At 32.5% G+C, this 21,746-nt stretch overlaps 2 protein-coding genes across 23 annotated transcripts in view; both read right to left on the bottom strand.

The window, feature by feature from the left end:
- Positions 1-11,627, bottom strand: part of Patronin (calmodulin-regulated spectrin-associated protein patronin) — a 40,981-nt gene extending 29,354 nt beyond the window's left edge. For 6 of the 22 annotated variants that reach the window (XM_017609553.1, XM_017609561.1, XM_017609559.1 and 3 more), the window contains exons 1-9: positions 10,502-11,626; positions 8,704-9,015; positions 8,315-8,403; positions 8,089-8,230; positions 7,753-8,003; positions 7,571-7,671; positions 6,524-6,673; positions 1,000-1,098; positions 375-527 (exon numbers count right to left, since the gene is read on the bottom strand). In XM_017609553.1, the coding sequence (XP_017465042.1) occupies positions 375-527; positions 1,000-1,098; positions 6,524-6,673; positions 7,571-7,671; positions 7,753-8,003; positions 8,089-8,230; positions 8,315-8,403; positions 8,704-9,015; positions 10,502-10,534 (1,330 nt within the window). In that variant the 5' untranslated portion in view covers positions 10,535-11,626. Of the gene's footprint in view, positions 1-374; positions 528-999; positions 1,099-6,523; positions 6,674-7,570; positions 7,672-7,752; positions 8,004-8,088; positions 8,231-8,314; positions 8,404-8,703; positions 9,016-10,501 lie in introns of all 22 variants that reach the window. The other 16 variants (XM_017609566.1, XM_017609563.1, XM_017609570.1 and 13 more) reach the window with 10 other exon arrangements.
- A 3,079-nt stretch (positions 11,628-14,706) lies between these two features.
- The window catches only part of kn (EBF transcription factor knot), a 99,728-nt gene continuing 92,688 nt past the window's right edge, over positions 14,707-21,746 (bottom strand). The window contains exons 10-11 of the mRNA XM_017609551.1: positions 21,486-21,709; positions 14,707-16,068 (exon numbers count right to left, since the gene is read on the bottom strand). Of these exons, the coding sequence (XP_017465040.1) occupies positions 15,977-16,068; positions 21,486-21,709 (316 nt within the window). The 3' untranslated portion in view covers positions 14,707-15,976. The remainder of the gene's footprint in view (positions 16,069-21,485; positions 21,710-21,746) is intronic.

Below are 21,746 nucleotides of genomic sequence, written 5' to 3'. Positions count from 1 at the left end.
GAAACTCAAGTAGGCATTAGTAAAATCAGGTATAAAAATTCTAAAGTTAACATTTCATTGGAAACTACATGTAATATTTTACTAAAAAGCAACTGAATGTAAATATTTTAGCGTTAGAATAACAGTGATTTTAAAAAGCCATTCATAAAAGACTAATTGAATTGAAGAAAAGTAAATAGTTAGAAAAGCAGAATTTTTGACAGTCTAGCTTAGCTACAAAAGTAAGCAATACAATAATTAAAAAAAAATCATTTACAAAAATCTCTCAACTGCACACACACACACATACATATGTATGTACATTCATCTTCATGCATGCACGCATGTATGCCATCCAACAAATTAGTTTCATACATACGAGTATATTTACAAACCTCTTTCATCAGCCTTTGTCTCGATATTTGATTTTTCTTTCGATTGACGTAAACGTGCGGGAACCAATGGCTCCTGTTGCTGTTGGTGCTGTTGTTGCTGTGAGTGCAACGACGATAGGGTTGTGACGCCACGTGACTTATGAACAACAAAAGCTACGCAATGCATTTGAATAAAAAAAATGTGAAAAACGGGAGGAAAAAATTAAAGCGAAAATTTAAATGAAAAATATCGGGCACTAGCGTCAAAAAACGTAAGCGAAATTTTTTTAAACGCAGAAATTCATTTAGATGCTTTGAGAGCATTTCTGCATCAAAGAGAAAGTTATGAAAATAAGTTCGTTCACATTTTTTTCCGGCTAGGGTTCGATATGTTTTTCGGGTAACATAAAAAAGCATTTATGAGGTAATTTAATAAGTGATTAGAGCGCTGTTCATTGGGTAAAAATAAAATTAAATATTAACATATATGTTTATAAATAAATAAGCTTAAATAACGAAATGAATAAACTTAAAAAACATTAGATTAAATTTTGAAAAATGAAGTGCAAACTATTTTACGGCTTACGGCTAACAAATTTGCAAAAAATATATCTGTTTTAATATTTGCTTCGTTTTCAGTTTTTACCTTCGTTCTCTGAATTTCTCACCCCCGCATTTTGCATTTGTTCACTTCTTGGCGAAAAATTATTGCCGTACACTACATTTGTTGTGGCCGTATAAGAAACTAAAAAGTAAAAAAGGAAAAAACAGTGAACGAAAAAGTTTTAAATTATATTAAGGTAAATTAACCTAAGCCACCTTTACAGAGACTTGGATTACGAAACATGTGGATTTGAATTGGTTAAAAATTGTGTTTTCTTTATTTTCATAGCAGCAGGGATCAACTTGAGTGCTTTGGCTTTTGGTGTGCGAACAAAAATTGCTGTGAGTTTTAGTTAGACAATCACAAATAATTCGAGCAGTTTAGGTTTTTTACAGATATCGTAGAGAAGAGTGAAGATACCGAAAGAGTAGGGAGAGTGGGGATATTTACCAATAAAGTGTAGAAACACTTAATTTTGGCAGTTTTCTGCGAATGTTTAGGCGCAGTTTTCATTTTTTTAATGGTACTTGAATCAGAATTCCGTTGGTGGTGTAAATTTCGTTTTAATATGTGTTCAAGGAATTCCTAGAGTGTAATTTTCAGGATTTTTTAAAAAGTATTCTAAGTATCCTTTTATACAAAATTGGGGTTGAAAATTGGAAACGTTCTTTGGGAGAATTTTTGAATTAGAATGTGGCGGCTCGCATCAAGGTGTTGTTGTTTTCCAAATAAATAAATAAATGTTTAAGAAAACCATAGCAAAAGAAATAAGTAAATAAAAAAATGTATTTAAAAAATATTAAATAAGCAGTAAACAAAGTATATCGTATATGCTATAGAAACTTTGAAAAAAGCATACGAAGTTGTTAAAAGCAACAAATAGAAAATTCCATGATAAAAATATAGTAAGGTAGAACCGCTGAGTCACTTTTAAAATTCTTGACGTTTCCAAACAATTTAATTTTTAAATTTACTCACAAACTCACACACACATTTTCATTTTCAATCTCAAGCAACAACAATTTCGAACAATTTCAATTTTTTATTTTCACTTTTATATGATTTTAAAATGTTGGCAAACTTCAAAAAAAAATCATGGCCGACAAATTGAGAGAACGGTTCTACCTTGCTATGTTTTTATCATGGAAAATTCTTTCAATTTTAAAATAATGCCGCATTTTCACTAGGCATTATTGACAAAATTAAGCATTAAAATATTTTTGTGTCCAAATAAGTCCCTTAAGTCCTGCTTTCACTATGCCAAATTTAATGGCTATTGTAGTCAAACAAGAGCAATCACATTCAGCCGTATCGCCAATTCCATGTGAATAAATAGTTCCCATAAATTAGCAAGCAAAATACAACAAATTGGGAAAAAATTATTTTGTTTTGCTTTATCACTTTTGGAAATATATGTTCACATGGAATTTGCGATAAGGCCGATTGTGAAATGATATTAAAAAACATTAACATTAGCTCAGAACAGCTGTCAGCTTTTGGACCATAATATTATCGGTAACGGCGTGGATCAAATTGAAAAAGGCCGTAAAAATATGACATAATGAAAACCACCCTTCAGTGTGTTTCCACGTGCCATTTTTCAATTGACAAATTTTTAATCTTCTTTTTATTTTATGTCATTCAACGCCGAGTGGAAATTCGACACAAGAAGAAAATTTTAAACTAAAATTAGTATTCTTTTAGGCAAAACTAGGGGTACCTCGTTCTATGAAGTATTGGAAGGAAGATATTTTAGACGCTTCACATAAAATTTCTATTCTGTTTGCAAAGAAAGTTAAGTAATAAAGTTTGTCAAAAAAACTTTAATGTATGGATTTAAAATTGTATTTATTTTAATTTTTGAAATAACAAAATTAAAGAAAAAAATATTTTCAGAAGCAGAAATTTCATTTGAAAAAATTCAAATTTAATTGTAAAATAGTTGGGTGATTTCCGTTAACAAGGAATTACGAAACTTAAAACGAAACTTAAGTCAGAGTTTATAGACACATATTAAAAAATCAGAAGTTAACTTTGGTAAAAATTTTAAAAAAATTTTGGATTTTTTCTAATAAAAATTGTTAATTTATCTTAAGATTTGTTTAAAAAACTATGATAAAGAATCAAGTTGTTTTGAAATTTTTTTAAATTTTATATTGTTAATTTCCATGTGAAAATATAAAAAAAATTCAATATATTTTTATTTTTTAATCGACTTCAAAAAAGGAGGATTTTATTAATGCTCGTCGGAATGTTTTTTTATCATTGTTAGGTTTTCTGCTAACTATTGAATATTTTTAAAATTTCAAAACAAAAGATGTTAAAGGTCTTTTTCAAATATTGCAGTAAAAAAATATTAAACATGGGGTATGATGCCGGATTTCCACTGGACTTCAAATGACAAAAATTCTATTGATAAATTTTGAGTATTAAATAATATTCGTGTTATTTCGTTAAAAATATTAGTAACTTAATCAATTTGCACTGAAATGACAAACGAATCATATAAAAATGAAATTTTGAAATGAACTTAATGACATTTTTTTTTAACTAGTTTTGAGTGTCTCACTTTGTTATTCACTGTCTAGTGGAAATCCGACATTAAGCTGGATTTCTACTGGACACTGAATAAAAAAAATTTTAATTGCAAAGTTAGGCATTAAACAAAACTTTGCCATTTCAATGGAAAACCAGCATAACTTTTTTTTAAGGGAACATATTATTTGTCACTTTAATGCCGAGTGGAAATTTCGCAGTATGAAAATTAATTTCGAATATTAAACAAAACAAAAATTTAATAGAAAGTAACAATGAAAATAAGAATAAAATTAAAAAAGAACTTAACGTCTTACTAAACTTAAATAAAAAAGGAACAAAAATATCGAGAAAAAATATAAAAATACGTGCGATGTGTTCGTAGGAAACTAAACTACTTATTTCTGTTTAACACTTAAGTTAGTTACTTATAAAAAATATATTTTCAGTATACCAGAAATACAACAACTAATCGCTACACAGAAAATGGAAACAATTTTAGACGAAATTTGATTTGTGCGGGAACAAATTTTAAAAACAAACAGTAACTTCTGATAAATGAATTAAGTAAAAAATATAAAAATATCAGTCTATTAGCCGCTGCAGAAAAAATTGTCTTGTTCTTTGGAAGATTGCGCTATTTATGATTCTATAAAAAAAATCATTGAATCAAGAACATTGACAATCGAACATAATGGTTTACCTATTGCGTGCTTGAGAAACTAAAGCTCTTCTATTTGCCTTTTGTCAAATGTCACTGTAATCCAAACTTGTATTTGTTTAAAGGTTTACCATTTCAAAATGTGGAACGTGTTACGACCGAACAAAGCTTAACAGTTCTTAACTTATTTTATAAAATGAGAAAATTTTCACTGATAAGGTCCCTTTAACGATTGGCGATTTGGGATAATGAGCAGCACAAGTGACCGCTGAGAGACATTGTGTCAGCAAAAACTGACTGTTTGTTGTGCATTGTGAGTCGGCAGAGTCTTCGGGAACAACGAAAGAACCGTCGTAACCGTCAATTACACTGGTCTACAAGGGTTTTGCGAATAAGACGGGACCTGGTGTTTCCGAACGGATTTTTCGTGCTGAACACGAATCTGGGGTCCAAAACTTCCCATCACGTCACGTTTTCGAGAAAAAAGGGGTTGAAACCCCTAAAAACAGCGTTTTTGGCCATTTTTGAAAAATTGTAGAGCTGAACCCTGACGTGCTACAAACTTTGTATATGTCAGAAATTAAAGGCTAAATCGTGCCCTTTCGAATGAGCCCTATGCCGAATTAATCGCATGCACCCTTAGATCAGGGGGTGTATTTGTGTCTAGGAGTCCAATTTTTATATCCACCATATTCGACCCGTCATCTTAAATTTTTAAAATCTAACTGCAGATTCGTAATCAGCGACTTTTAATATAGTTAAAACCTTGGCATTATTAATTTTCTATGATCGTTTAAGATTAAATTCTTTCTGTGATCAATTTTTCCTGCACCCCTAAACACAAATACACCCCCTGCTTTAAGGGTGCACGCGATCAATTCGGCATAGGGCTCATTCGAAAGGGCACGGTTTAGCCTTTAATTTCTGATATATGCAAAATTTGTACCACGTCAGGGTTCAGCTCTATAATTTTTCGAAAATGGCCAAAAACGCTGTTTTTAGGGGTTTCAACCCCTTTTTTCTCGAAAACGTGACGTGATGGGACATTTTTGACCCCGGATTCGTGTTCAGCACGAAAAATCCGTTCAGAAACACCAGGTCCCGTCTTATTCGCAGAAAAAAAGTTGAAATTTGTAGACCAGTGTTATCAGCGCCATGTCGTCTTGATCAATAACTTTTTTGAGCTTAAAACTGGAGACTTTGATTTGGATGAAGTATGGTTTCGACAAGGGGTTACGAACTACAAAACGAGGCCTGTTATGGCTGTATTGTGCGTAAAATTCCAAAGCCGCATACCTTCGAGGTCCCACGATGTGGCTGGACCCATTTCCTTTTTGTGGGGCTATGTAACGGACCGAACAATCCCCACACCCATGGACCATTTGAAGAACGAGAAATTAAATTTCGTATATTTTAGGAAACCATTCATAGTATTTGTATATTTAATGAAAACTAAACCTGAACATGCATATCGAAAAACATTTATTTTCGATACCTATATTATGCAATTCAAGAAAAGTATTAACCAATAAATGGAGAATTTTAAGATGGACGTATTTTTAATAAAGACAACAAGAGTGTATTCAAGCATAAAAGAGCTTTTTTATTTAGTTTTTTTTTTTATTTGTGTGAAAATTCAAAAATCGGCAAAGCCCAACATTATTTTTTCTTTCAAGGCTCAGCTATGTAGTTCACTCTTATACTCTCTTATCACTCATACGTAAATTGGTTAATAGAGTGCAAATGCGGGCCAGCAGGTGCTGTTTAGCAAAGCAGTTAGTGAGTTAAACAAAAAGGTGCGCTGCTAAAAGACAGTGTGGCACTCCGGAATATAACTGCAGTAAGGCGGCTTGCTATAAAGCGCGTGAAATAAGAAATACACAATGCCTTTTCAATTGCACATTCAAAACGAAAGTGAAAATGAAAGCCGCGTAGTGACCATGACCACTACGTGATTCCCTGCACATGTGAAAGCTTTCGTTAATGATAAATATTATGAAGCAAAATATAATTCAATGAATCGGAAAATGCATGAAAAAAAATGATTTGAACTTCGGCACAAAAGCATACAGACAAAAATTAGAAACGCAACTGTAAACATCAAAAAATCGGTGTGCTGAATTTAAAAAAAAAATACGCAAGGAAGAATGAATGAATGCACGCACAAATGAACGAAAACATGCACTAATTAAGGACTGCAACGCAGTTTGAAACAATTGCAACAATAATTAACAAATTATATGTATATGTATGTAGTATATCGTATATCGTAAATGTAGTATGTTTGTAACACAGAACAATGCTAAACAAATATATTAACTGAATTTTGTTTTTGTATATATATATTTTTTTTTGGTTTTTGGTAAAGACCTTGAAATGGAGGTCGATTTGTTGGCGAGCCATAAATCGAGTCTGAATCGCTTCTCAGATCAGGAATTGGTATAACTGGCTGCGTTGTGAGACCCCTGCGATGACATATTCCATGAGCATTAACGCCAAAGTTACGTTTACTGATGACCTCTTTAATAATTTGTGGCACACAGTATACACATTACACATATACAAGATAGAGAGAGAGAAGGTATAAGTGTGTGTTTGCTTGTTTAAAATTCGGTTTAAAGAACTTTTTCTAAATGCTTCTTGGTTCACATTTTAAGGTAAATGTACTTAAATAATCTTATCTCATTTAGAATGTGGGCGATTTACGGTTGGTGGTATGCACGATAAACGAAAATTGTATATCTTAAATGGGGAATAAAGGGAATGTGGCAGTATCTACAAGTTGAAAGCAAAGTTATCAAATAGAGACTATTTTTTATCGGGTAAATTATTTGTATTTGATAAACTCGTAAATAACTTTCGAGTCGTAATGATAAGGTGACTTGAGAAGACACAAAAACAACAAAAAAAGAGATAATAAATAAAAAAAAGTAAAAATACTTGCGCGCAGAGCGAATGGCATTCATGATGAGTGTTAATGAAGCGCAAGGAGCAAACCAGTCCTAACTATTTAAGTGTGAAATTTATCACATTGTAATTAGCATTTTTTTTTTTTGATGTTTCTAAATTACGATATGCACTCGGGCGCTATGAGTGAATGGCGGCAAACAATTAAAGAAGAACAAAACAAATATATTTTTCTTTTTTTCATTCAGCAAACTAAACACAAAACAGCTGTTGCTGTCATTATAATATTTCCAAGTGCTAATGTATTGTATGTACAAATACTCTTATAGAATAAAAAAAAACGAAGCAAAAAACTTCCAAAGAATTTATTTTACATTATTTTAATGCGGTTTGCTTTGCTTCCAACATTTGTAGGCGCTCATGAGCAGATGTGCAAACAAAATACGAGAGAGGATATGCGCTAATTATAGTACGTACATGTAGCCTCATTTAGTTGAAAATTCAATTTACCTGGTGCATCCATGCCTGGATAACAAACACATTTCGCCGGATGTATTTCGAATAGAAGAAATAAATCGGACAATAATACCACCAAATTTAGCTTCATTGAACTGCAATGAAAACATGAAAAATTAGTATTTGTGAGTTACAGGCGCACGCGTTGTAAATCTTTTGTGGCTTTTTGCACTCACTTTCGCATGTAGGTGACATCTTCAGGATTCATATGGAACACATTATATGGCAAATGGTTTTGACAAAAATTGCTGACTAAAGACACATTGTGTATGGAATCCTCAACGGCTGGCAAATAATTAATACGTACAAGTGTCCATGGTAGCGCTTTTGGACAATAATACGATACAAATAGAGCTAAACAAACGCCATCACATAAACTTTGATAATCATGCACTGACGGAATGTTGGGCACTTGCAGCCGTACACCCTGTAAGTACAAATTATGGATATATACATATATACACACATAATATATTTTTGCTATTTTTAGTCATATTTTTGCAGTGGCCTACATTTTCGTCTGTTGCGCCCAATTCTACCTCTCTGGCGATGCGTTTCTTCAGCGAAGAACACGCATGTGAAATCCACAGCAGCAACAGCTGATCAAATGGTTGATCATGTGGTAGAGTTTGTTGGCCATTATTAGCCGTAATTCTGCAAGAGTTAAAAAATTATAGAAAGTTAGTATTTATATACATACATATGCATTAATGAATGAATTGCGGGTGGGCAACTTACCTTCCAATGGCTCTTGCTATGCGATCGCCTGAAGTTATTTCTTTTGCATACAAAGTCATTAGTGATTGAATCACGGACATGTGGGCGTTCTGATAGATAAATAAAATTTAATTTTAAATTCTGCTTAATGGATGTTGTTAAGTACAATACGTTTGCAAATTTGTATTGGCCTTTATTGTAAATCTATCGTAGTTTGGATTTTCGTCCAATTTACGAAAATTATATCAATGAATCCGATAGCCAAAAGCGTAGGAAAAATTGGAATTCTAAGAATAGGTTTTTTTCGTACATTTACCGAAAATCGGACTATGATGTACATACATATTCAATAAAAGTCCCGAAAAAGTCTCCTAAAGTAAAAATACATACAATAGAAAATTATTACTTACTATCCTCAAAGGATTTGTTTGTATCAACACCGTTTCGGTTAATGGCATCTCTGGTGACTCAGCAGCTGGCACACCCTTACGTGACAATGTCTGCAATATGGACCAATGATTCAGACTTTGATAGTTCGGATCCGAGTATATATTGGATAATGTTTGGCAGTAAAGCGTTGCATTTCCCATTTCCACAACAATCTGCGGCTTTAAGCGTTCCTGATTATCATGATCAGTATAGAAGGGTTCACGCAAATTGTCGGGAACATTATTGTTGAACGCTTTTGCGAGAAGCCACTTCACGGAAGCACGTTGATGTGCCTATGAAAGAAATAAAAGATTAAAAATAAGTTCAAATAGGATTTGCTTTTAATATTTTCTTCTTTAATTTATATATGTATCCAGGCAGACATTGTACATGAACTTTTCACTCTTGTAATCATTATACATGGTAGGTACCTACGTATGTTTTTTATACTTAACGCACTCACGCTCCACACCCTACAACCCCAACTGCACACAACTACTTTATTCGATTTCTTTGCCAGCGCTACTGTTGACATAATCCACAGCATAGACGACAACGTCGACCGGCAATAATAACTACGAACAAAAACAACAGTGGAATGTTTGTGCACAACTCTGTGGTAGTGGTACTGTGTGGTAGCAGAGTTTTGGCATGCCAAAGCTTTGCTCATTTTTTGGGTGTAACCAAATTGACTGATGGCTATCAGAGTTGAAGGCGAAACAAAACGTACGATAGTGAAGATACTACTTATTACGCTTTTCTTTTAATAACATTTTAAGCTTTCAATTTCATTAATGTGCATATGCAAATTTTCAGCATTTACACAAGTATTGACTCACCTACTTTTTTGTAATTTCGCTATGTAAGCCAATTTGATTTGTAACCGAATTGGAAACAGGGCATATTTTTGTTTTTAGTGTATTTGCTAAAATGACAACATTCTGTTTTTTTTTTTTTTGAATTGCAAATTAAAGATACTTAATTTGCGCTGAAGAACATACAAAAAAAAAACAATAACAAAAGGTGGAAAAAATTAATATAAACTGGTCGTTGGCACATTTATGAGTAGGTGGAATACCAAACCAGGTGCTTGGCTCATAACGCTCACGGCAAAGCGCACAACTTACAAAGTTCGTAGGTAGGTGGACAGAGAATTAACCCGACAAAAGCACACACATAAATTTAGTGTATATGCATATACATATGCACATAGCCGCATATGTATCTATATACAAACATATGTATAGTTTAGCTATAAATTAGGTGAGCTCAATGTGACTGACACCATCAATTGTTGGTCTTTACGCTTTCAATTTCCTAATTGTTTTAAGATTTTCTTAAATGCATCTAATAGCTGCTGCGGGCAGCCAGGCCAGCACACAAGTTGCAGCAATTAAAACTGTAACTTGTAAAACTGCTACCTACAATGTTTGCGTGCATACAAGTGCGAGCATGGTGTGCATGAGTACATATATGTACCATTCAGTGAGCTTCCACTTGTAACTTCACAGCACAGCACAAGCACAGCCCAGCCGAAAGCGAAAAATGCTGTTTGACATTTGATGATATCATATTTTTTTGCTTTTATGCTGCGGCGTTGAAATTCGTAGGTAAACAAGTGCCAACGACTAAGCTGCTTAGCAAGAATATACATATACTTGCTATGCACAATCATACACATGTACATACGGAAGATCTTCCGAATATTTAAAGATTTATGCTGCAATGCTGATTTGAATTGTGTCGCTTAAAAATAGACAAATAAATATGCATACATACCTGTCTAGTTTCTTGCTGGCCAGCATCCATCATTCAATTATATCCAGATCACACTGTTTAAGTGTTTTCCAATTGACCAGCCGCAGCTCGTTTAGAAACCAATGTGTGGTAGTCGTTGTCGTCTTGATCCTGGTAAAGGCCGTGGTCTCATCGACGCCGCAATGTCGTCTTTCGCTCAACCACGAGCACGGTGTAATCCACTAGCAGACAACAGCAATCAATCCTTCGACTCATGCAACGAAAAGAAAGCAGAAAAGCCTTCCTAAACGAAACTTTCTTTCACACCAATCATAGACACACAAAATTTCAACAACAAATTCCACATTTATGTACTAGCGTAAGTTAATGCAGTTTGGAAAGGTGCTACGCCTGCTTAAAACTTGTGAATCACTCTCTGGTGATTTAGTGCTAGCTAGCTAGCGTATTAGCCCACCGGCGTGGGGGTTTGCCACCGAAGATTAAACGCACCAGTGCATCAGCTGTTGCGACTTATCGATATTTAGCCACATAGCACGCACTTCTTCAACGCATTAATGTAAAATTCAATTAATTATATAAACAATTATCAATTTGTTTGGCTTTTCTTTCACTTCGTGTAGGATATTTGGATAAATACAAAGATTATCTCATTATTAATTTCTTCGCTCAAAATTTTCTTCAATTCACACAAAAACGAAAAAAAAACACAGCACCTGTTCTCTCGTTCACACGCACACGAGCTAATTGCGAGTGCAAGCTATGGCGTTTTCTTTCTCGCACATGCATTTAATACGCGAGGCACGACCCTAAACGAAAATGGGAGTCGCGTAGTGAAATTTTTTCGGCCGCTCGAGAAGTTGAATATTTCCTTTTGAAAATTGCAATTTCACTTGGATAACCAATTGATTTAAAATCGCTTGCTAATTAGTACTAAATCACCATTACTCACAATAAATATTGCAAAAAAAAATTTTCTAATTTTCTTCTATCTTCCTCAGCTCAGAAACGCGAACGAAATCAAGTTAATGGAGGTGGAAGAATATCGACGAAACAAATGATATATCGATGATATGTGCTTTCTAAGCAAACTATCGATGTTATCAGACTATCGATAGTATCGGATACGACAGTACATGTAACATACGGCATATAAATCCCGTGACTTCGCTGTCTATTTTTAAATATGATCAAAATCATGCGAACACGAATCGAAAAAGGAAGATCTTGGGAAATGGGGAAATTCTTGACTTAAAATTTTCTCAGTACAGAAAACGACCCAGTAGTAAAAATGCAAAATTTATCTGCGTGTGGCCTTGAAATTTGATATTTACTTTTATTAAAAAAAGTTAATTGAATCAAGAAACGGTAATTATCTAGTTGGGCTTTCAACGCCCAAAATTTTTTGTTAATAACTTTTGATCGGGTAAAAAACGTTTATTTCCACTTTCGGGATCTTGTTATCGGGGACCAGGCGCGTCTAATGGTACCCCCTTTCCAAAATTTTGACCAATTTGGGGGGTTGAAAGCCCACCTAGATAATTACGGATTGTCACCCTCACTTCCGTCTCCTAACTGTATTGACATAAAAAGAAGTCGAAGTATTTCTGCGCAGAACTTCTTTCTGAATAGGCGGCCTTCGGCCGCACTTAGGGATTATAACCCTCACAAAGTAGAATTCTCTTACTGTGTTGCGAAGAAAAGGCGCTGAACACCTTTTGCAGAGAACACCTTTCTGCGTAGGTTAATAACTTTTGTTCGGGTAAAAAATGTTAATTTCCGCTTTCGATTTTTTGTTCTTGGGGTCCAGGCGCGTCTAATGGTATCCCCTATCCAAAATTTTGATCAATTTTGGGGGTTGAAAGCCCACCTGGATAATTACCCAAGAAACTTAAGGATGAAAAAATTCTACTGAAATGTTTCTTTATGAAACATTGTTCCATTTTATATTTTAGGCATAAGACCTTATATACGTATAATTTTGGCCTACCATATCGATATAACGATAGTGTTCATCAGTGCTATCGATAGTTTTCTATTTCTAACAACTCCAAGTGAAAGAAAACGTCAATTGCGATGCTGCCATATGTGTGGGAAAGTACAAAGTAGTAAATTTGACTGAAGTGACAGCAGGCAAAGCTGGTAAGTTTGTTGTCGATTTACGTGCTCAGTTGCAACCATGGTGATTAGTTATGACAGCAAATCGGAAGTCGACAAAATTTGTTAGGAAATGTAATTGTGGAAAGGAGGATGCGGAACTCAATTTAAATTGCATAAATACGATACGAGTTGAGATTAGACAGACGCATAAAGATATAGGAGATTAACTGATGCTATAAGAATAGTCGCAATAAAGTTATCGAACCCACCGCTTCCAATTGGACCGTTGCTTTACTAACGGGCCAGGCGATATTGAAAGGCGGAATTGTGTGAAGAGTTCATCCGTTTTTGGCACAGCAGCAATGAAAAATTTTAAGCTTCAACTTTTATTTTACTGCCACGGCCATATGTAGGTATGAATAAATATTTTCAGCCTCAAACCCACTTTAATTGTATATTTTTGCCTTTCTTACTGCACATTCTTAATAAAGTAAACGTACACCTTGTTTATTATTAATATTTTTATTTTTAAATTAAGTTTATTTTACAATATCAATATATTTTACAAATATTGAATAGAAAACACTAGATATTGCGAAGTACGAACCACAAGCTATGCGAATTTTTATTCGTTTTTTTTTTTATTTTTTTCAGCAAAAGTGCAGTGTCGTACAAGCACAATTATTAGCTTACAACTATAAAATTGAGGGCAACTTACGCCTGCCTGCTTATAAGGGTACGCAAGGTCTACTTTTTTTTTAAGGGGACATAAAATAAATTACATAAACTGAAATAAAATAAAGAGTATTAAAAAAATTAGGAATGAAAATCAAACAATATAAAAAAATAAACGCTTTTAGAATTTTTCATTTTGTTTTCTTTTATAGCGTCGCACCTTACATCCATATGTGACAGGGAAAGTTAAATCGGACCTACGGCTCGAAAATAAGTGAATTTGTTTGTTCTTTTTCCGATATGTATTCATCTGTGAAGTGAAATTGTGAAAAACCCAGGAACTGAAAATAATCGTTATTATTAAGGATTTTTATTTTAAAATCATTGCGAAATAGTTATTTTTTGATTTTTATTTTTTGGATCATTTTTAATCGTTATTTTACTATTTTTGTTTAATAAAAATAAGCGCATTCCATTGATATTTTATGATTTTTATTTTTTCGATCAGATTATTCATTTTTAGATCATGAAAAATTTAAATCGGCTATAAAAGCGTAGTCTCCATCATAACGGTTAAAAATGGTAAAAGAAAACGCTAAAAATACCGAAAAAGGATTGTTTCGTATCCAAACAATTTACATCGCAAAAATAATCGAAGTAATAAAAATCACAAAATTACGATTTAATTATGATTTTTATTATAAAAATCATAACGGTAACGATCACTGGAAAAAATGCAGCTACAAAGCGCGTAGCATTTAAAAAAATTTGCTAAAAAAAAGTAAAAATCGATTTTTTCGGATATAGATTTTTTTTTAAATATTCAAAATGTTTTCCAACGCAAAAATTTTTATTTTTTTTAAATACACATTGTTTGTGCTTTAACCAAAACCATATAAGTCAAAGTTTCAAACTTTATACAAAGTTTAGAAAAATTCAAAAAAAAAATCATTAAAAATGTTTAACTTTTTAATCTGAATCTTAAGAACATTTTTGTTTTTGTAATTTTATAGCCCATAAAATTCTAGTTTCAAGCGAGAAAAATCGCGTAGATTTTTTTTTTTTGCTGACGGATTCTTGTACATTTTCGCGTTTTTACGAATTGCACTGGTTATATAAAAAAAATAGCAAAAGCTTTATTATACTAAAATTGTTTGGGTTATAAAATTACATTCCCAAAAATATTCCTAATATTCAGATTAAAAAGTTCAAAATTTTGATGAACATTTTTGGAATTTCTCTAAACTATATTAGTAATCAGATTAAGGACTTCGAAAATTTGATGTAAATTTATTTTTTTTAAGCTTTGTGCAAAGTGTGCCACTTTTTATATGATTTTGCTTAAAGCAAGAAGAACATTTTTATGAAAAAAAAAACAAAAAAATTTAACTTTAAAAACATTTTGAATATGTATTTGAAAAAACTAACATGCTTAAGTCACTTTATATGGAAATACGGAAATTTTTTGCAACTTGCGTTAAAAAAAATCATATGTATATATATAAAATTTTATGTAAACATTGCTTAACCTGATCATCAGAAAGGCGTTAACTGCTTAATAATAATGTAACAATTTTTGAGAAAATAAAATTTTCACCACAATTTTCTAGATTATTTTTTTGCTTGTGGTGTGCCAATTAAGAATTTGCAAATTTTGTTTATTTTTATTTATTTTTTCTTATATGCATGCAAGTTAGTTACTATCATTGTCTAATAATCGGTTTTGTTTTTCTTCATACTTTTTAACTCATTTTTATTTATTTAAAAAGAAGAAACATCTTGCTAAATGTCGGCTAATCTTTAATGCTAAGCTATTGTATGTAAGTGTGTATGTGAATGCTAGATATGCTTAGGTATTTTGTTTTTGAATGTGTACAATCCGCCTAACAATTATGAGTTGTTATAATTTTTGCTTATGTTGTATTGATTTTTTTCTTTGCTGTGAAAGTTGAGGGAAAATTCGTATACAAATTCTGCTAAATTCATTAACTATCTACATCGTTTTGTTATAAGAGTTATATAATTTAATTATAAATGGTTAAACTTTATTTTATTGATGGTTGCATTATTTTTTGAGATGATTTTATATTTTATTTAGAAATGTTTGATATGAGTTGCTGTTGATATTTACAATTGCATATGTGTGTTCTTTTCTTATTTATTAATGTCTTATATTTTTTTTCCAGTTCATAAGTTTATATACAAAAACTGTTTAATATAAATACTAATTGAATGCTTTTTATACTATATATGTATGTGTATGTGTATTATTTTGCTCTTCCTAGTGTATTTCTCTGTTAAGTAATGTATTGCACGCGAAATTATAGTTACATACGTCTATGGTTTTTATTTTTATAATTATTTTTTTTTTTTAACTAATATAATTTTTTCTTTACACACATTTTTTTCTAATAAATACATGCTTATGTACATACATACATATATTAAAATTTAAACATTTACTGTTTATGCATCTATTAACGCTTAACTATTATAGAAGAAAACGATAAATACATATTTTGTAATTTTGCCTTTCGATAATAAATACATACATATTTTTCATGTTTTTTACGCTTAGCTTAACCAAAAAGATATGTTATTTGAATATGATTTAAATTTTTTATTTTTACGAATCGCAACTGTTCTTCAAATGTTTTATGTAAATATGTATGCATGTTTCTTTGATATTTGCTGTTCCAAGATATTTGCAAACCAATTTGCATTTTATTTGGTCGACGTCACCAGCTGACTTGTCCCATAGCCTTGGGTATTACACGTCGGCAGTGTGAAGGGATTGAAGCTGAGGCCGCTAACTCCTGGAAATTGAAAAGAAGAAAGTATTTACAAATGGGGAAAGATATAGACAGGATGTTATCAGTAAATGTTGAACTATGCAAATATTAGTTTATTTAATAACCAGCGAACTAAGAAATTTAAAAAGCTCACTTTAAGATTTGAAAATTCAACTTAAGCTTTCAGATTAACAGACTTTTCGAAAGTATACAAGTAAAAAGGTTTTTATACACTACCAAACTATAACAAAAAAGTAAAAAAAAGCTCATTGAAAGCTCTAAAGATCTTGACGAGCTTCTGTAAGATAATTCCCTAAATCTTGCGAAGGGTAAATGACCAAAACTAATTGTGCGGCGCGCTTTAAAGTCGCACACATTTTTCAATGTTATGCACAAACCATTGTAATCTCATCAAAGCTCTAAAGCTGACTTTTTGGTGCGCATTACCTTTAAAGTCTAAAGGCCATTTTCTTAAGTAGCTTTTGAAAGTTATCTGCCCTCTATATTTTAAATTTTGTTCTCGAACTAATTTTTAAAGCGCATATTAATTCTAAAAGCTGCTTGAGAAAAAGGCTAGGGCCATTATTAATTTTGTTCTAAAAAAATTTGTTCAAAGGGCAGATAAATTTTAAAAGCTGCTTTAGAAAACAGCCTTACAAAATTAAAATTTTGAAGCTGAGCTTTTAAGCTTTAAAAAAAATTACGACTGAGAAAATGTAAAAGAAAGTGTTTCGAAGCTCTTTAGAGCCATATAGATTTTTTTTTTTTAAATATGTCTGAGCTTTTAAGCTTACGTGACCTTATGATGCTAGATATGGTCTTAAATGCTGAAAACTTAGCAAGCTTTAATGAAAGCTCCTGATTTTAAAAGTGCTCATTTTCAATTATGCTACACCAACGTAAAAAATATTAAATTGGCACGTTAAAAAAGATTTATTTTACGGAACAGGAAAAATTCTAAAAATAAAATTTTAGGCGAATGGAGCTTTGAAAGCTTTCGATACTCTGTGAGCAAATTTGAAGAGGAACTGTGCCTGAAAAATTCCAAAAGGCATCAGTAAATTAGTGACGTACAGAAAGCTTGTAGTCCAAATCGCTTGTAAAAGCTTAAATTTTGGCCGTCCTTAATACAAAAAAAGTATATACTCTTTAAGCTTTGATTAGCAGTCTATAGCAATAGGCAGCTAGCTTCTATGCTGTATAGAGAGTTTTGAAAAGCTTGTCACGCGTGCTTATGAAGTGACCAACTGTGGCATACAGCAGTACTGCTCATATAGCGTTTTTTTTTTAAGACACATGATTATCGGATGAAACCAATCAGAAAAGCTCTACCCGCGTGCCTTGAAAGGATATTCGAATGATCAGTTTGTGCTTTTACAAAATTTCGCTTTGAGAAAATTTCGAATAGAAGTGTAGCACCATATTTACGAATACATATAAAAGGATTTTTCGGAGTTCGAAAAATATGACTTAAGTTAAAAGCTAGCGATGAAACTATTTTTCATAATTTTGAGTTTTGATACAATTAATGAATTCGAAAAGCTTGAGTGAATTACTCATATTTTCATATAATTCTGTCACGACTGATATATGTACATCCGTGGGATAAGCTTTTTAAAGCTTTTGGTAGATTTTTAAAAACTCTCTCTAAACGTCTCTGATATAATTTGGTATCATAAAATTGGTCACAACCGAAACCTATCCCGTGGTAGAAGATTTTTAGAGCTTTATATAAATTGTGCATGCTTTAAAATGCCCTAATAAATCTTTTAATAAGCATAGATCGACACTAGTCATAATCAATAAATATTCCGCAGAAGAAGCTTTTTAAAGCTTCCCTTGCACAGACTAACTATAGGCGGCACATAATAAAAGCTCTTACTAGTCGTCGCCGATCTATACAGTACTTGTGTTTTTTAAGAAAATTAATTTTTAAAAAGCTTCCGAATAACAATTTTTTATATGCAAATTTTTATATTGAAAATGCAACTCTGCTGCACTGTGTGTATGTATATATAGTAATATTATATGTACAAAATTAAATTTGAATGTATGACGTGAAGTATATTTTCTTGTAATTTGGTATGTAGTTTTTTTTTGCAATGCTCAGGCGCGTACCTGGAAATGGCCAGAAGTGATTGCGAGTCGATTGCGAGTTTTACAATATTTTTAACAAAAAAAAATTGTTTCTTAAAAGTTATCTGGTACGCACCTGTTAGGAATTTTCATGAACAAAAAAACTTCTCAGTGATTTGGCTTCATCGACAGGTAATCAGTTAGCGGTCGCCGCAGCTCAAGCGCCTAGTGCGACGTACCAAAATTTTTTAATACTATTTTATTTTTTAAACAAATTGTTTGCGCTACATTTGCATAGTTAACAACATTTTTAATTATGTATTTAACTAAGTAAAATTAGTAAAATGCGTTTGCTTTTATATACCGTTCCAAACTTTCGATTCTCGCACTCGCTTATTGAACATTTTGAACACTACTATGTGCATATGTTTGTAACTCTGGCTGGCTTCACGCTTTCTCTCTACACTGCGGCCGTTGCAATTGAGGCAGCTGGATTGTGCCACGGCTGGTGGGCATGATGATGGTAATGGTGCGGATGTGTGTGGTGGTGGTGTTGCACTAGCGCCTGATGCCACGGTGACGACACTGTTGAAATTAATGGCGAAAAGGCACTGCCTGAGCATATTTCGTTTTTTTTTTTGTTGTTGTTTGTTTGGTTTTTACATTTTTTGCAAGTGTTTTGTATATAAATGTTTTTTTTTTTTGAGTTAAAATTTTACAAAGTAAGTAAGTAAATATGTAAATACATTTAATTTTGCATAAAATAAAAAAAGAAAAACAATGATGTAGCAACAGTACGAATAATAAATAAAAATTTTAAATAATTCAACGTGTTGAAATATTTGTTTTTTTTAAGGTTTTTGTTTTTACAAGTAGGCCATGCAATGAAAAGAGAAAAAGAAAAAAGAAACAAAATCGATAGGTTAGCAAAAAAATCAATCATTTAGATAGGTAAATATGTGCAAACATACATAGATACATTTACATATATTTTACACTTCAAAAAAATTAGAGAAAATAAAGTAGCTTATCAACAAAAAAACGGATGTGCAATAAAACAATTCCGGCATACACATACGCCGTTTTTTGTGGTTATTCACGAACACACACATATTTATGTGCACTAGGGTGGTTCAAAAATGCCCTGCAAAATCAAATTTTGGGAATTTTGCTGCTGTCAGCACAGAATTGCAGAACACAGTGACTCAAAGACGCGTTGTTTTTTTGTTATTTTTCTATAAACATATTGTCCAAACTTAAACCAAAAAATATAAATCAAAGTTTAAAATTTTATATAAATGTTATATAAAAAAAGCAAAGTACTCACCAAAAAAATTCTCAAAAATTAATGGAATCTTTGAGCTGATTGAAACTTGCACTTCATTAGATAAAATTGTATATATAAAACTGATTAGCCCGAAATGTTCAAAAAATTCAAATTATAAAGCTCGAAATTTTGATGAAAATCTGTGGAATTTTCCTATATTTTGTATAAAGTTTGGAGCTTTTATTTATGTGAATTTGGCTAAAGTTTGGACAATATTTTTATAAAAAAACCATAAAAATTTAACTTGAGAAAAATTATGAATATTAAAAAAATCAACAGGTAAATACTTGCTCGAGTCACTGTAGGTATGTATATATCGCACCCTAAATCCAAAACAGACAAAACTCACAATTAATTTTTTTTTTTTTCACAGCCCAAAAATCTAACGTACGCCAATATTTCCTCCTCGTCACCGTCTTCTTTAACCGGAAAAATACTATTAAGAATGCTTTTGTTTTTCTTGCCTAGCTTGCGCAGCATCAACATATGTTTGCCTCTCCAGAATATTTAGAATGTTTTGTGTTGTGACTGTTTGTGATTATTGGCAAAATAAAATTTTCCTAGAAATGCTATAAAATCGTTTAAATTAAATATTTTTTTGATTTTTTTATGAATAAAATTATGAAACCTATATAAATTCAAAATTTAACTGCCTACTAGAGAAAAAAATGGACCACTCTAATGTACATACATAGTTACAAGCTCAATAACTAAGTAATTTATTAATGTCTCATACGCTACACAGTAAATAACTCTGGGGATGGCACAAAATTTTGCATGTTAAAAAAATTAAATTAATACGACTACTTCCTACGACTGAGCCGAATAATTGATAATTTTTCACATCAATGCATAATAAATATGTACCCTACAAACATTTTGGCGAACGTTCGAAAATTACCTTCGATATCCAATATGAATATCGAACTGAGAACGAACTCATAACCAACCTTAGTTTTCCAACGTTTATAGTGTATTGGAAATACATTCGAAACGGGTTCGAAAAAAATTAAAACCATAGTAACAAGAGAGGAAGGGAGATCCAGCTCATTTTCGAATGAAAATATCATTAAAATTTCAATTCGATAATGGGCTGGATTTCGAATTCATAACGAGGGAAAAATTCATTGAATAACGCAGTTTCTGTTTTTCTGGAGAATGGCCTAGTTCTCGAATCGAATACTAACTTATTCCACATTCGTTATCGAAGGTGAGATTTGAAAAAAATGTTAGTTTTCCAATCATTCCTTTTCGGAAAGGAATTTCATAGCCGCCAAGTTTCCAGAAACCGTATCACACTGTACCAGTTATTCGACCTTAGAAATAGCCATCAGCACTAAAAAACGCCGCACCAATCAGTTAAGCGAAAATGGAATAAAATGTCTAAATGGCGTGGTACCAATTTTGGCACTGTAGTTTTATTTCCTTTCTGTGCAGTAGAGGGATAAAAGTGTTATCAACTCAGTCAAGATAATTACTTTTTTGATCTTATTTAAAATTTTATAATTCCGTTGGAAAATCCGCCACTTTTTTGGTGAGGTACCCTAATATACTTATTTGGTTGGATCCATTCTCCCCGACATAATGCGATAACTATTAAATTCGGGAATCCAGGCCACCGCTGTAACCGATGTAGGCTTATGAGCATATGACCCCATTCTTTCTCTGGTGCTTTCACCCATGTTTTCCACAATCACACGCTTACGTAGGATAGGAAAATATTGTTTTATCTGAGACTAGGGCCGTTTTTCGAACTCGGCGTAATGAGCAAATCTTCGCAAAATCTTACTTAATCTACTTTTCAACTTGTTCGTTGCGATTGAAAATCGATTTAAAATATTTTATCGTTGATTTTCCGCAGTCAGTGGACATTAAATTCAAACTCGTCGGCAACTAAACTAAACAGAAAGTACTCGTACTACTACATATGATTCAACTCAAGGGGTACATGCACTCAACTACATCTGAAACTACTACTCGTACTTAAACTTACTGCTGGTGGAGTTGAAAACACTGCCTGGTGAAGAGGATAACGTACCCATATTGGTGGTGGGACCATAACCATTAGCAGCCACTGAAGCGCCATAAGAACCGCCCGAACTGTGTGGCGTAGAAGCGCTGCTGCAATAGCCGCCACGTGGACTCACGCTGCTCGATTGTGCGCGCTGATAATCGTCTTCGGTCCATTGGCCGGCGGTATCTTGTACACTTACGGCCAGTTGACCGGTGTAGGAGTTGAAGCCGGTGGAGCCACCGGGAGATCTGGAGGAGAGTAGAAAAGGCAAAGCACAAATTGTAA

The sequence above is a fragment of the Rhagoletis zephyria genome, unplaced genomic scaffold (assembly GCF_001687245.7).
Source record: "Rhagoletis zephyria isolate East Lansing unplaced genomic scaffold, Rhagoletis_zephyria_1.1 Rzeph_scaffold_00235, whole genome shotgun sequence".
Classification (NCBI taxonomy): domain Eukaryota; kingdom Metazoa; phylum Arthropoda; class Insecta; order Diptera; family Tephritidae; genus Rhagoletis; species Rhagoletis zephyria.
The sequence above is the reverse complement of the archived record's forward strand: the minus strand, read 5'-3'. Positions and strand labels throughout refer to the sequence as shown.